This window comes from Indicator indicator, chromosome 33 (genome assembly GCF_027791375.1).
Source record: "Indicator indicator isolate 239-I01 chromosome 33, UM_Iind_1.1, whole genome shotgun sequence".
Lineage (NCBI taxonomy): Eukaryota > Metazoa > Chordata > Aves > Piciformes > Indicatoridae > Indicator > Indicator indicator.
Window position 1 is genome coordinate 3015385 of NC_072042.1, and position 13919 is coordinate 3029303.

Consider the following 13919-nt stretch of genomic DNA (forward strand, 5'->3'; position numbering starts at 1 on the left):
GCCCCGCCCGCCCGGCCCGCTCAGGCCGTAGCCGCCATGGCCGCGCTGCACGCTAAGGCCGGTGGCCCCCCGCAGATCCCCGACACCCGCCGGGAGCTGGCCGAGCTGGTGAAGCGCAAGCAGGAGCTGGCGGTGAGCGGGGGGGCCGGGGAGAGGCGGAGATCGGCGGGGCCCGGGCCCGGGCCGAGAGGCAGGCGGGCGGGCGGGCGGCGGGGCCTGGGCCGCGGGGCGGGCGCGGGGCCGGGCCCATTCCATACGCTGCCTGTGCCCGGCAGGAGACGCTAGCCAACCTGGAGCGGCAGATCTACGCCTTCGAAGGCAGCTATCTGGAGGACACGCAGATGTACGGGAACATCATCCGCGGCTGGGACCGGTACCTCACCAACCAGAAGTGAGTCCCTGCCCCGGCCCGGCCCGGCCCCGCCCGGCCCCGCGGCCCCGAGCTATCGCCTTTCTCTGCGTTTCAGGAACTCCAACAGCAAAAACGACCGCAGAAACCGCAAGTTCAAGGAGGCCGAGCGGCTCTTCAGCAAGTCCTCGGTTACCTCGGCAGCGGTGAGTGCCGGGCAGGGTGCCGGCAGGACTGCATGGACATCCCTGACTCTCTGCACATCCCAGTCCCCATCCCCTTCCCTTGGTGCTTCTGCACCTGCAGGACCAGTTTTCCATTTAAGACCCAGCACTTGCCCAGTCTCCCCCATCTCCAGCATCTTCACCCCCCCCCCGCCACTGCAGCCTCTTCCAGAAACCTTTTCCCATTGCCCAGAGAGGTGAAAGCATCCACAGCCAGGAGCCACCAATGCCACACATTCCCTGCCATCTGTGGCTTTATTTTCCTGCTCCTCACCCCGCTCTGCTGGGCCTTTCTGGCGCTGGGCTCTTCGCAGCAGAGCCCTGATGTGTCTCTTTGAGATGATCTCTGTGGCTCTGAGCCTTTGGGGAGCAGTGGGTGAATTGCTGCCCTCACTAATGTCCCTCTCCCTTTTGCAGGCTGTCAGTGCATTAGCTGGAGTTCAGGACCAGCTTGTTGAGAAGCGTAAGTCATCTCTCCATTCTTCTCAGAGTAATCTGGAAGGAGTCCTACTCCTCCTCACCCCTCAGCCCCATCTCCAGCTGTCTGGGTCCCTGCTGTATGTGCTTCCTGCCCAGAGACTGTGGCTACCACCCCTGAGCACTCCCAGCATGGGCTCTGTCCCCCAGCTCAGCAGAGTCACTGTGAGAAGCAGAAGTCAGGCTGAGCCAGTGAGGGTTTATTGTGCATAAACCTTCTTGGAACAGATCTGGAGCTCTTTGGAGGCAGAGGATGGAGGAGCTGAAGCAGTGTGTTTGTTTGTTTGTGTGTCTGCTGTTTAGGTGCAGGTGAGGTGGGGAGATGCTGCTTACAGTCAGGATTTTTGTGTTTGTGTAATGAACACCAAATCAGATGCAGTTCTCGTGTGCTTCAGTGGCTGAGGAGGTCGTTTGCTGTCCACCTTCCAGGTTTTCCTCCTGCTGGTGCCCTGGGGCTTGGTGCATCTCTGCTGCCTCCGTGCAGGGCTTTGCCAGGGCAGCCTGGGCTGTGCGCTGCGGGGCTGACTCTGTGCTCCTCTGTCTGTCCTGCTCTAGGGGAGCCGGGCAGTGGCACGGAAAGTGACACTTCTCCAGACTTCCACAACCAGGAGAATGAGCCCAGCCAGGAGGATGCTGAAGAGCTGGATGGGTCTGTGCAGGGGGTGAAACCCCAGAAAGCTGCTTCCTCTACTTCTTCTGGGAGCCACCACAGCAGCCACAAAAAACGGAAGAACAAAAACCGGCACAGGTTAGTGGTGCCAGCAGCTTTCTTGTCCTGTGTCTGAGCCTTAGCTGTGGTGGAATTCACTGCATTGTGTGACAGGAACTGGTGACTTGTTGGAGTAATGAGCAGCTCAGGTCATTTGTTTGGTGATTGTTCTGTTTTCAGTTGTACATGTCCTGTAGCACTCATCAGGACCCCACTGCCCCCGTTGTGTCCAGAAGGGGAGGCTTGAAGCTGGAGAAATTAAACAGCACAGGGCACTAACCTCAGCTCTGGTGCAGCTCTGATTCTGGCCCAGTGTTTCAGTTCTGTCTCTCCAGGAAAATAAAGCTTTCTTCCTTCTGGTGGAAGGAGGTTGCAGTCCTGGCCTCCTGTGCTGGCTTCTTGCTTTCTGCAGAGCCAAGTAAGACAGGAGTGTCAGTGCTTCCTCTGCAGAAAGAGGGGGAAGAAGCAAATTGAATGTTTTGAGGGTGTGGACACTCCCAGTATCTTCACAAAGATTTCCACTCCAAGCCCTTTCAGCTGTCATGTCCCAGACTGAGTCTCTTTTGACTATGCCATGGAAGAGTTCCTCTGTCACGTTCACCTCAAAGTGTTATTAAACTGACCTGAAATTGCTGTGAGGCAGATCTCCTGAACTGTTTATGATTGAATTTAGCTGACCAGTTCTGCCCCTTACAGCATACCCCTGAGGTGGGCATGGCAGGCTGGGGGAGCTTGAAAACCTCAAACACCTCCCCCTGCCTCACACCTGCTCCCTGGCGGCTGGCACAGCCTGCGGCTTCCCCGGGACTCGGTGCCCCACGGAGCTGACTCCACTGTGGGGTCAGGCCCAAGGGGAGGAATCCCTGGAAACTCCATGCTCTTGGCAAGAGGAGACAGTTACTGCAGAGCTGCACTTCCCTGGAAGTTGTGGCTGAACTGGTACCTACAGAGTGTTAGAAGTCAAAGAGCTTTTGCAAACGAAGTGTCCTTGCCAGCTGTGAGCATCTTGGCTTTGTGTGTGGATGGCCTTTCCTCTTCAAGGGACCTTCCCATTCAGGTACCAGAGAGAAGTGTGTGAAAGGAAAGTGGTAAAAGTGGGGGAAGGCTGGTTTGGGAGGACATGCAGAGGTAGGTAGAGTGCTTGATAAACTTTTAACTACTTTTTCTCCTTTGTTAGGTTTTGAGTCGTTAGTGTGTCTTTAATTCTTAGCTTAGAATTTTCCTCCTGCAGAGGCTTAACTGGGTGAACATTCTGAGAGAGCAGATGTCCCTTTGGTTCCTTGGGAGCTGGGAATCCAGAGCAGTTGAAAACTCCTTATTTGCCTGTAGAAAATTGGAAGGGAATTCAGGGGTAACACAAGGCACTGCATCTCTAAACCAGTTTAGAGAAACAAGCTGTAAAACTGAGGAGCAGCCTAAGAAAGTGGCAAATTCTGGAATCCTGTTCACTTCCACAGGGAGCAAACGGCCCTGCAGCAGGGCCAAGGCACATTGCTCTGCATGAGACAAATTCTTTTGCTTCATTCCACAACCCAAATGTCAGTGACAGGAGTTAGGAGGATCCTTCCCCACTGACAGGTTGGGGGACTTTGGAGTTTCTGCTGCCTTCCTGCCACTGAGGCAGCTGATGCTGGCTCCTGCTGAGCACAGTGTTGGACATGAGGAGCCCTGGTCTGGTCTGGTGCAGAGATTCTAGCCTCAGAGATCCCTCAGACACATCTGTGCTGTGGAAGGCTTAGTGAGTTAGTGATTGACTGCTTTGTGATGCTTAGCATGGCCAGGTAGATAATTAAAAGAAAATAATGAAGTCTATCTGTAATAAAAAACATTAAAATTGTGCTTGCCATTACTGACTGTCCCCTAAATTTTGACAGAAACAATTTCCAACTACATCTAGGTTAAAAAGAGAAATGTCAGCAGTTCAGAGGCTCTTCCAGTGGCCAGCTTACCTTTGAGTTCTGCTCACCTGTTCTGAAGGACTGGGAGGTGTTGGGGACAGGCACTCTGAAGGGGCACTCACTCCACTGGATTTTCTGCCACCCTGAGTAGTGTGGAGAGCTGGATCAGACTGGGCAGAACTGGTGTGAATGGGCAGTTTAACTTCAAACAGTTAAAACCAGAGAACCAGATGGCAGTTCCAGTGTTTGATCGAAGTCAAGAGGCCACAGGAAGGCCAAGACAAGGACTTTTTCTGTGTGCTGAGCAGTTTTCATTGCTAATGAGTATTTTGGGAGGAAACAATCCTGTTTCCTCTTGGAAATCCAGTGCTGACAAGCTGCTGGATCCAGCTGATTTGATGATCAGTCCCTTCCCACAATCAGAGTTGTTGGCTTTAGGGCAGAACTGGGTCTGGGACAGCACTTTGGTGGTGCCTCCAAACTGTCAGGAGCTCTTGCCAAGTGCCCAATGTCTCTGTTCAGCCGTGGAGGGAGAGGGTGCAAGGGGGGTGTGGTGTGTGTGGGGGTGTGTGTGTGATGAGGACACTTGGGTGCAAAGTTGGCCACCTTGTTCCTGTCTCCACCTCTGCCTGTAGGAGCTTTGCTTTGCTGTAATGACCTAGACAAAGCTGCTGCTGCTGACCACCCCCTCACTGGTTTTTGCAGCCAAATCAGTTTCCCTCTGCCTGAGAGCTGCTCTGCACTGACAGCTCTGAGCTGCCTTCTCCAGCCCCTAGAATCCCCCACTCTGCCTCTGCTCTAACTCTTTTCTCCCAGAAATCCATGTGGGGAGGGGGTTCTGCATTGCTAGATCTGGAAGGCTTTTTGTGCCCAGCCCTGGTTTAGAGACCTGAAGAACTTTGTGGCTTTTGAACAGTGGCTTGATTATTTTTTTATTTTTTTTTTTACCTTTTTTAAAATTTATTTTTAGTAATCTCACTAGGGTGGCTAATCAACTAATTGATTTAATTCATTAGTATATTAATTTCTATTGCTTTCTTCCTTTCAAATGCTGCCCCTCAGCCCGTCTGGCATGTTTGATTATGACTTTGAGTAAGTTTGACTTGACTTAGTACTTGTGCTGTGTTATTAGTGTGTAGACACCAATGTGCCTTTGAGACCTTTCTAACCCCTAGTTTATCTGTTTAATTGTAGGTATGTATATTAGGGTAGGCTGGGAAGGTTTTTTTAAAAACAGAAAAGCGTGATGGAGGTAACATTTTATTTAATAACTTCAGCAAAATTAACTGCACTCTCCTTTTACCTTTTCTATTGTTTCACTTTTAATGGAGAAATCTGTAAACTTAGAGAAATGTAGTTTAAAACCTGATTCTTCTGGCTTTTGCTTCTGAAGGAGATTAGTGTAGATTTGGATATTTCCTTCTGGAAAAAAATGTAACAAACTCTCTACCTTTGGCTCTTGTAATCCCTGTCACCTTAAACTCCTTTCTTTACTCCCAGTAATTAACCATTTTCACTATGTCTGAATAATTTACCTGTGGCATAGTTACAGTTCTAACAGATTAACATAGAGCATGCCTGTTTAACCTTATTTCTTGATGCTGCTTTAACTTCCCTGTGATTTTGATGCTGAACCTTGATTAACTCTTTTTGGAGAGGATGGAATGTTGCTTTTTTTTTTTTTTGCCAAAACCTAAAGAATCCACTCTCCATCTCCTTCCTGCTCTCTTGCCCAGTAACGCTGGGACAGTGATTTGGCTCAGCCCAATTGAGAATGTGGATTGAATTAACCAAATAGTCTTTGTTGTAGCCTGTGCCATATGCAGTAGCTGGTTCTTTGAACTCTAGTGTTGGTTTAATGTATTGAAATGGACATTTCTCTTATCTTTTCCAACCACAGGATTGATCTCAAGTTAAACAAAAAGCCAAGAGCCGTAAGTATCTGTGCTCTGTCCTTGTTTTCATTGCTCATTGGTAGACTTTTGAGTGGCTGACTGACTCCTAATCTCACAAAGCCTCCCTCTGCTGTAGTTTAAGATCTTATTTTCATGGATTGAAGGAATACCATGGTATGAAATAAGCTTTGTCTGGTGGATGTAACAGTAACTAAGCCCAGGTAGGCTCGTTGTGGAGCTAGGTCGCAGCTCACTCCTGTGCACTTGTGATGGCAAAAGCTGGTTTGTGTCCTGGTATCTTCTCATGATTTGGAGCATTACAAGCATCTGGTTTTGGTTGATGCAGGTTTTGAAGGGTCTTTTCTTTTGAATGTTTAGCTACAAGGAAAAAAAAAAAATCTCTTTTCTGTCTTTGCTTGCCACTAAGGGTATGTAGAAGTGAGAGAAGACTCAGAATCCCAGCTCTGCAAGCAGAAGAGGAGGTAGAAAGCTCCTAATGTGCTTCTCCTTTCCTCTCTCCACAGGACTACTAGACCCATCAGTGGTGATGCTTCTGGGATGTAGGTCTACATGAATCCCCACTGAGAAAAGTACCAGTCGAGTGAATGAGCACGATGGCAGCTCTGGCCCAGTGGCTGCAGATGGAGGGGCTCACTAAAGAACTTAGCTGGGGTGGGGGGTGGGGGTGGGGGAATTTTGGACCATGTACTTTGCCTCATTTTGAAATCATCTGAGTTGCAGGAGGACTAAAGTGTAGTAGTAGTAGTAGTAGTCCTGAATTCCTGACAATTCTGTGCTTCCTCAGTTGGGAACTTCCTAAAATTGGCTGATTTTTGCTGCTGCCACCCCTGTCATCTGCAAACCCATGGAGAGCTATTTCTTTTTCCACTGGAACTGGGGTATGAGTCAGTATGTCCCATCCATGTTGTCAGACCTAGATGACTTTTGTTGCTGATACTTAGCCGTGTAGGTTTGTTTTGGTTTTGTTGTTGTTTATTTTTTTTTTTTAAACCAAAGTGTATAGGTAAGAAATTGACTTTTGGTTTCTTTGTTTTAATCCATGTAGAGTGGAAGGATCTTCATGTTGTGGAACAGCTCATTTTGATTCTTAGTTGAGCAGAGGAGAAGGTGGCTTCACCCTGTTCTCTGACTTTCATTTTGAACACCATCCCCTAGAATGTACACTGCTTTTAGATGCAGGGAAGGCTGGAGCTCAAAGCCATCTTGCTCTTTGCTGTCTTCAAGGTTGGGTGGATTCTCTTTTTAATACAAACTTCTGCCATTTGTACATAAACAATAAAGCTCCATGTTTGTCTCTCTTCTCATGTTTTGTTCAGTCCACGGTTTGACTCCTCCTGCTTTTTATCCTCTGGCTGCTTTGTGAGGACTTTGCTGGAATTCCTCCACTTTGGCATAAGAGCTGTTCCCTGTCACTCTTTGTTCTCTCTTTCCTCTGGTAGACACAACACTGAGTCCTGAAAGGATTGCCAGGCCTTAATCTCCAGTCATGTTCAGCTAAATCCTGCTTCTAGGTGGGACTTGGCTGTAAGTCAGAGCTGCTGCTGCTGCTGGCAGGACGCCTGCCGATAAGGGCCCAGCAGCCCCGACTGCCTCTGGATGAGTGCACAGAGGGACAAGCGTGGGTGCTGAGTGCTGCTCACAAGAGCCAGTCCAGGTGCCAGTGCTGAGGGTGAAATCAGCTTTGCTTTGCCTCCAGGCAGTGTATTTGTTTTATTATCAAGCTGTAAGGCACTGCTGGTGGAGGGAGGGCCATGGGAAGGGCTGCAGCCTCTGCTCCACAGCCCTCTCTGTGCACTTGGAGCAACCCGGTTCATTCCCAGCATTCATTATCTTCTGCTGCACCTCTGCTCTCCAGGTACCTTGGCTCTCTCTCAGCAACCTCCAGCAGGTGCAGAGTAGTGCCCAGGAGTGAAGCCAGGTGTAGAGGTGAAGAAGTTCTCCCTCATTAGGTTGCAGGTTCAAGGATCAAGGCAGCTCTGCAGCCACTTAGGGCAGGGGCTTATCCCAGGGCAGGGCAAGCTGCTGGCACTGCTGTCAGGGGCTGTGGCTGTCAGGATGGAACAGCTTAAAGGCCAAGCTGCAAAGCTGGCCTACTTTTTTTGTGTTTTAAGTTAGAGAGGTTAACTAGAGGGGGGTGGAAGATGTAGGAAACAGCGTGAACTCCTAAAAGGATTTGCTTTGCTGAAAAAAAGGAGCCTTGGCTGATGGGTTTTGGTTACTTGGCCATGGAACAAAAGCAGCTTTTCTCCCACTGCTGCTGCTGTTCCAACACAAGGACTCTAAGAGCACCTGAGCTTCAGAGGGTCAAACCCTTCTCTTTGACCTGGAGGAAAGCTGCTGCACCTTTCTGGCCAGAACATTGACCTGCAGAGCAGCAGCAAAGGGCTGGTGTAGCTGGAGTCCTGTGAGTGCAGGCAGTGTTTGTGGCAATGAATCAGCTGCACTGTCCCTGTGACAGGCATCGGGGGGCTGCGAGGACAAAGGGAAAATGCAACCTTTGCTGCCTCCAGCAGTGTTTGTCACTAAAGGAAGGGGACAGCCTGTTCTGATGAGCAGCAGCCCCAGGAGCCAGCACATTGATTGGGACAGAAATAGCAACTGCTCTGCTCCCAGTTAACAGCCTCTTGTCCTGCTGCTGGCACAGCCCTGCCCTCCTGCCTCCAGCTGATGGGCAGCAGCCCTGTGGCTACCCTGGGACAGGGACAAGGGAAGAGTTGCTTGTCCCAGGCCAGGCACAGATGGCCACAGCTCTGCAGCAGCATCTCTCCTGTGGACTGTGTGGGGTCTGCAGTCACTTTGGGAGCGTAATCAACATCCCCTACAAGTGTGTCTCCTTCTGTGGAGACTTTCAAGACCCATCTGGATGTGTTCCTGTGTGACCTGTGCTGGATTCTATAGCCCTGCTCCAGCTGGGGAAGAGGGGGGGGGGGGGAGGGGGTTGGACTCGATCTTCAGAGATCCCTTGCAACCTCTAACATCCTGTGCTCCTGTGTTGTGAGCTGGATGCTGGAGCCAGGCTCTGGCAGCTGTGCCTAAAACTTCTATTGCTGAAGGCTTCTGGTTCTCTTCCTAAAGAGCCTGAGTGGTTGCTTGTCTCGAGGAGGGCCCTTGGACATGGGAGCCAGGGCTGCTGCACAGGCTTTTACCTGAACGCTGATGAAAGGGAAAAAACAATCATTAAAAATAAAAACCAAGGCCTTTCCCTGCAGGAGCTGAACCCTGAGCAGAGCAAATGCAGGGTGGCAAAGCAGCAACTGTGCTTATGGCCACCAAAGGTAGAGCAGGAGAAACACTAATCCCCTGCCCAGCCTCGTCACCAAGAGGATTAGGCAGGAGTTTAGCGACCTCAGGGCAGCAGACAAGCAGCGGCCGGGAGCTGACAGCAGGCAGGAAGGGCAGCGGCCACGCTGGGAGGGGTTCTCGTGTGTTGCATCACCCGGTAAGGGGACAGAGCTGGGGAGGGGCAGCAGGAGTCCCTGCTGGGCACGTCCTGTGTGCTGGCCTCTGGCACTCGGGGAGCAGGGCTCGACCCCGCGGTGTGGTGCTGCGCACCATGGCTGCCATGCGTCCCTCTGGGCAGCGAGGCAGCGGCCCCCGGGGCTGTGGGAGTGTCACCTCTCCATGTCCTGGTCCGCAGGGGCCCCATGGGCAGGCAGGATCCGCCGGTGCTGAGGTGGAGGCAGCTGCTGCGTGCTGGGTGCCGCTGGTTCCTCTCTCTCTCCGAGATGATGCTGTGGGGGCTGCAGTGGCTCTGGAGGCTGGCATGGGTTGGTACTGCAGGGCCCCTTCCCTAAGGGCCTTCACCAGCTTGTGTTGGCTCCAGACGTGGTGTGTGCCCAGAACCAGGGGCATGGGCACGCTGCCAGGGCTCCATCCCTGTACTGGTGGCACTGGAGGCTGTGGTTTGGGGCAGCACGGCTGGGGCACTGGGACCCTCATGCCAAAGGGTTGGCTCTTGGCCCGTGGTGCTGTTTGGCTCTGCCCACCAAGAGCCCCGGGGACACAGGACATTGCTCTGGGCTCTGCAGTGCCAGGGGCAGGGTCAAGCCTGCTGCACTCACTGCATGGCTGCTGTCCTCTCCCCCAGTACCTGCTGATCTGCTACAAGAGCTGTTGGGATGGAGCCTTCCACATCACTGAGGAGGTAACTCCCCCAAGGTGCCCCCAAGGTGGCTATGGAGATCTCCACCCCCCAGGACACAGCTGAGCCTGGTGGCATGGTCTGTTGGGCAGCCCTATGGCACCAGGGGGGCTGTAGGTCCCCAGGGCATAGCAGAGCAGGGTTGCCCAGTCACAGGCAGTGCCAGGGGCCGTCTGGACTCAGCCACAGGCAGATGTGTCAGTCCCTACTATCCGTGGGGGCTTTCAGCTTGGTGTGGCACTGCGGCTGAGGCTGGAAAGTGGCAGTGATGGCAGCGAGGAAGAAGAGGAAGACAGAGACTCCACTGCTGCACTGGAGCCCGGGCAGGCAGGTGGGTCCCTGGCACAGCACGGGGGTCCCTGGTGGGGTGGTGTCACAGGGTGCCAGCAGGAGCTGAGCTGTGGTGCCAGGGCAGTGGTGGAGCGGCAGCGGTGCAGGGACCCCATGGAGGCCGTGCTGGGCAGGCTGGAGGCGCTGGAGGCTGACGTCCGCTTCCTCTGCACCGAGCTGGGCGCCGAGAAGCTGCTGTGGAGCAGCCGCTTCCTGGAGCTGCTGCGGGAACAGCAAGGTCTGCGCCAGCGGGTGAGTGCCCCGGGGGGCCCCCAGCCCTCCCCCCATCCCCGCTGGTACCCCCGACCCTCACACCCCTTCCCAGCTGCAGGAGTGCCCACGGCGATGGGATGGCAGCGACAGCCCCGAGCTGCTGGGGGACACCCAGGACCAAAGTGCCAGCGAGAGCGAGGGGGAGAGCACAGCAGGTAGCAGCTGGGTGCCTGAGGGGGACCTGCCACCTGCAGCCACAGCTGAGGATGGGCACACTGGGCAGCACTGGCAGATCTCCAGCCCTCACTTGCCCTCTCACCCTTTGCCTCTCTGTTGAAGGACGCCAGTGGATGGAGCCATGCTGGCAGCCATCCCCGTGCCCGGGCAGGCTTTTGGGGCCAGCAGCTCCATGACAGGTACCAACCATGAGTGATGGCATAAGCAGGGCACCCACACATGTCCCTCCCTGCACAGGCACCGCAGGACACAGACCAGGACATTGTGGTCCCAGCTGTGTGCCCATGTCCTTGTTTGTGGCTCCATCCCTCAGTGCCAGCTCAGCCCTTCCTGCCCTATCCTGCCCAGCCCTGCCCATTCAGCAGCACTGTGGCCATTTCCCAGGAACAGGTTGGGCTCCTGGGCTGCCAAGGACAGGTTAAAGCCACCCCTGGGGCTGACTGTACCCTGGGTGGGTTGTCTCTTGTGGAGCCCAGCAAGGAGCATCTTCCTGATCTGCTACAGCTTCTTGGGAGCTTCCAGGAGTGAGGAGCAAGATCACCCCCAGGTCCTGTTCACCTTGCACAAGCTGGAGTCACTGAGACCAAGGATGGATTGCAAAACCCAAGAGCTGCCCCATCCACTTCCTCATGGGCCAGACAAATCCCTCATCAGCTGCTCCACACCATCACAGCTCTCAGCTGGCTCCTTGCCACAGCACCCAGGGGGAACTGGCTCCTATAGGGTGGCCGAGGAGCACTGGTGCCCTCAGAATGGCTCAGTCAGGGATACTGTGCCTGGGCAGTGCCAGTGCCAAGCACAGCAGGCTCTGAGCCCAGGAATGGGAGATGACAGGGTTGTGGGGGGGCTTGCAAGGGTGCTGAGCCTCCCAGCTCTGGGAGAGCAGAGTCTGCATGGCCACAGGCACCACAGGCAGCGGGATGGGCCCTGGGCTGCCAAGCGAGGCACAGGGTGAGGGTCCACTCTATGCCCAAGCCTTGGTCCAGCCTCAGGGGAATACAGGCTGTGTCCCTACTGCTATAAAATACAGAGGCCACTTGTCCCCTGGCTGTGTCTCTTTGGTCCTTCCCCTGCAGGGGCTGGCATGGCTAAGCCCCCACCACACTGCAGAGACCTCACTGCTCTCTGGGAAGGGGCAGGGGACAAAGCATGGAACAAATTTGTGCCAAAAGCTGGCTCTCTAAGCAGGGCAGATGCCCTGGACCCACCACGCAAGCAAGCATCTGCCCCTGGGACCAGCCAGAGCAACATCTAAGCCTCTCTTGTCTCCTCCCCAGCTGGTGCTTGCTCCAGAGTGGACTTTTCCCTTGGGGTGAGTGCAGAGATCTCCCCATGGTACAGAGCTGAGGGTTCCCCTGTGACCCTGCTCCTCACAGTCCTGCAGCCCTGAGAATTGGCCTCCAGCACAAAAGCTTTTATGGGAATGCTTTCATTCTGGTTTTTCTTGCCAGCACCAGGCAGACTTGGCTTATTCTGCTTGAGAATTAACCCCACAAGGCTGTGGAACAGCTGCCGTGACCCTGGGCCTGCTGCTGTCCCCAGGGCTCTGGAGAGGACATAGAAACTGTCCCCACAGCCCTGACTGCAGTCTCCACCCCAGGGAGCTGGCCAGGTGCAAGGGCTGGGGACAGGCTCCTACAGCCAGCAGTGATCCCAACTTGTCCATGCAGCACCCACATCAGGGAACTGATGCAACCTGAATAGCAGTGGCCTGACTCATCCTGCACCAACCTGGCTCCTACAGGGTGTTTGGTATTTCTATCTGTGAGGCTGTCCCACTTCAAAGTAAATCAGCTCCTGCAAATGATCCACTCTTGGGTCCTTTCTGCAGTGAACCCCCAGCCCCAAACTGGTCAAACTTTCTCCCACAGGAAAAGCATCACCCAACACAGGTGGTGTCAGACACCAGCTTTGCAGCTATGTGACAAGGGCTCAGCCTTGCTGCAACCAGAGCTCAGCTCCATGACTGCAATCCACTGGGCTGGAACTCCCCTGCCAGCAGTTCTGCCATGGACAGGGCTCAGGAGGTGGAGGGCAAAAATCAAGCTCCCATTAGCTCTATACCCCAACTCTGGAGCAGCCCAGTGGGTTGGCAGCCCCTGCTGCACCCACCTCGGAGTGAGGCAAGAGCTGCAGAAACCTTTGCCGTGGCCACCACACCATGCAGATCCTCCTGACCTATTGCTCAACCAGAGCCGTGTTTACTCCAGCAGGTTTGTGCAACGCGGGCTGGGGGCGCGGGGGCGGCGGCCGGGGCCGGGGCCAGGCTCAGGGTGAAGCTCAGCTCAGGGCTGCTCCTCGTTGGAGGCTGCTCCAGGAGGGCTCAGCTGGCTGCTCCCCACGGGCACTTTGCTCTGGGCAGCCTGCTCAAGAGAAACTGAGACAACATTTCTGCTCCCTGCTGCAAGTCCTGAAGGAACAACTTTCCCCCAGGAAATCCCGGACATGGTCTAAGCCTCAAGAAAGGCTGGTGACAGGGGAACTGAAAAATGTGTGGCTGGAGGGTGAGTGGCAGCACTGCACCATTCCCAGCACATCACCAGCCTCCCTGCCTCTGCCCACATCCCTCCCCTCTGGCAGGACCCAGACCCTCTCCAGCTCTGGCACCTTTCTGCTCACGTCGGTGCCACATTCACTCCGCAGCTACTCACTCCCTGCAAGACAGTGCCCCAGACAGGCAGGGCAGAGCTTGCCCGGGGCAGCTCTTCCTCTTCCAGCCCACAGGGTGAGAACAGCCCTGCTGGCTTCTGAGCTGGGTGAAAAGGGTCGTTTGATGGTGAACCTGCTTCCTCCTCGGTGACCTGCCCCAGACGGGTGGCACTGCCCCAGCCCCCACACGATGCCACACTCGTGTCCTTCCATTACGTAGCTGCCCCTTTCCCTCAGCTCCTGCTGGAGCCTTGGGTCAGCTTCCCATCTCTGGAAACGCCTTCAAGTGGTGCAGCTGAGCTAGCCACATGCTGGAAATCCCCTGAGGAGGAACCAGAGAGGTTCAAACGGGAGCTCAGCGAGCAAGGACTGCACCAGGCAGCTGGTGCCAGGGAGAGGGGAGCAAACAGTAAAGCAGCTGGGCCCTGCAGCCCCTGGGTGCTGGATCCTCTTGGACTGGGGGATGCATCTCCACCCAGGGCCCTGCCTGGGTTGCTGCCTGGCACAGAAGAAGGAGAAATGAGAATGCAGCAGTTCCTCCCCTGACCTCTGCCACAGCACAGCTTCCCAGTTCTTCCTTCCCTCTTTTGAGCACTCATCTGAAAACACAAGGTCAGGACGCCCTGCTGAAGGTGAACTCTTGCCCTGCCTGCTCCTTCTGCCACTGCACAGAGGGAGCAAAGCCTTTCACACAATCCCAGACTGGAGGCAGCTAGAAGGGACCTCTGAAGACCATCCAGTTAACCCCCTCTGATAAAAGCAGCTTGCCCAGAGCA

General features: G+C 54.5%; 1 protein-coding gene across 4 annotated transcripts; it reads left to right on the forward strand.

Moving 5' to 3' along the window:
• Nucleotides 1–36: 36 nt before the first annotated feature.
• MEAF6 (MYST/Esa1 associated factor 6) lies at nt 37–6848 on the forward strand. Of its 4 annotated transcripts, none has more exons than XM_054395297.1 (7): nt 37–132; nt 276–391; nt 468–555; nt 991–1036; nt 1606–1798; nt 5558–5591; nt 6077–6116. In XM_054395297.1, the coding sequence occupies exons 1-7, from the start codon at nt 37–39 to the stop codon at nt 6083–6085; spliced, it is 582 nt and encodes a 193-aa protein (XP_054251272.1). In that variant the 3' UTR covers nt 6086–6116. The 4 variants fall into 4 exon arrangements, with proteins under 4 accessions (XP_054251272.1, XP_054251269.1, XP_054251270.1 ...); XM_054395294.1 differs by lacking the exon at nt 6077–6116 and adding an exon at nt 4720–4749 and having other exon boundaries at nt 5558–5651; XM_054395295.1 differs by lacking the exons at nt 5558–5591; nt 6077–6116 and adding an exon at nt 6619–6848.
• The last annotated feature ends 7071 nt before the right edge of the window (nt 6849–13919 follow it).

What these genes read in the sequence shown, in the direction of transcription:
- MEAF6 (XM_054395294.1), top strand. Translation starts at nt 37, where the DNA reads ATGGCCGCGCTGCACGCTAAGGCCGGTGGCCCCCCGCAGATCCCCGAC. An exon ending in AAGAACAAAAACCGGCACAG is followed by an intron (nt 1,799 to 4,719) that starts GTTAGTGGTGCC and finishes GCTGCCCCTCAG; the next exon opens with CCCGTCTGGCATGTTTGATT. An exon ending in ATGTTTGATTATGACTTTGA is followed by an intron (nt 4,750 to 5,557) that starts GTAAGTTTGACT and finishes TTCCAACCACAG; the next exon opens with GATTGATCTCAAGTTAAACA.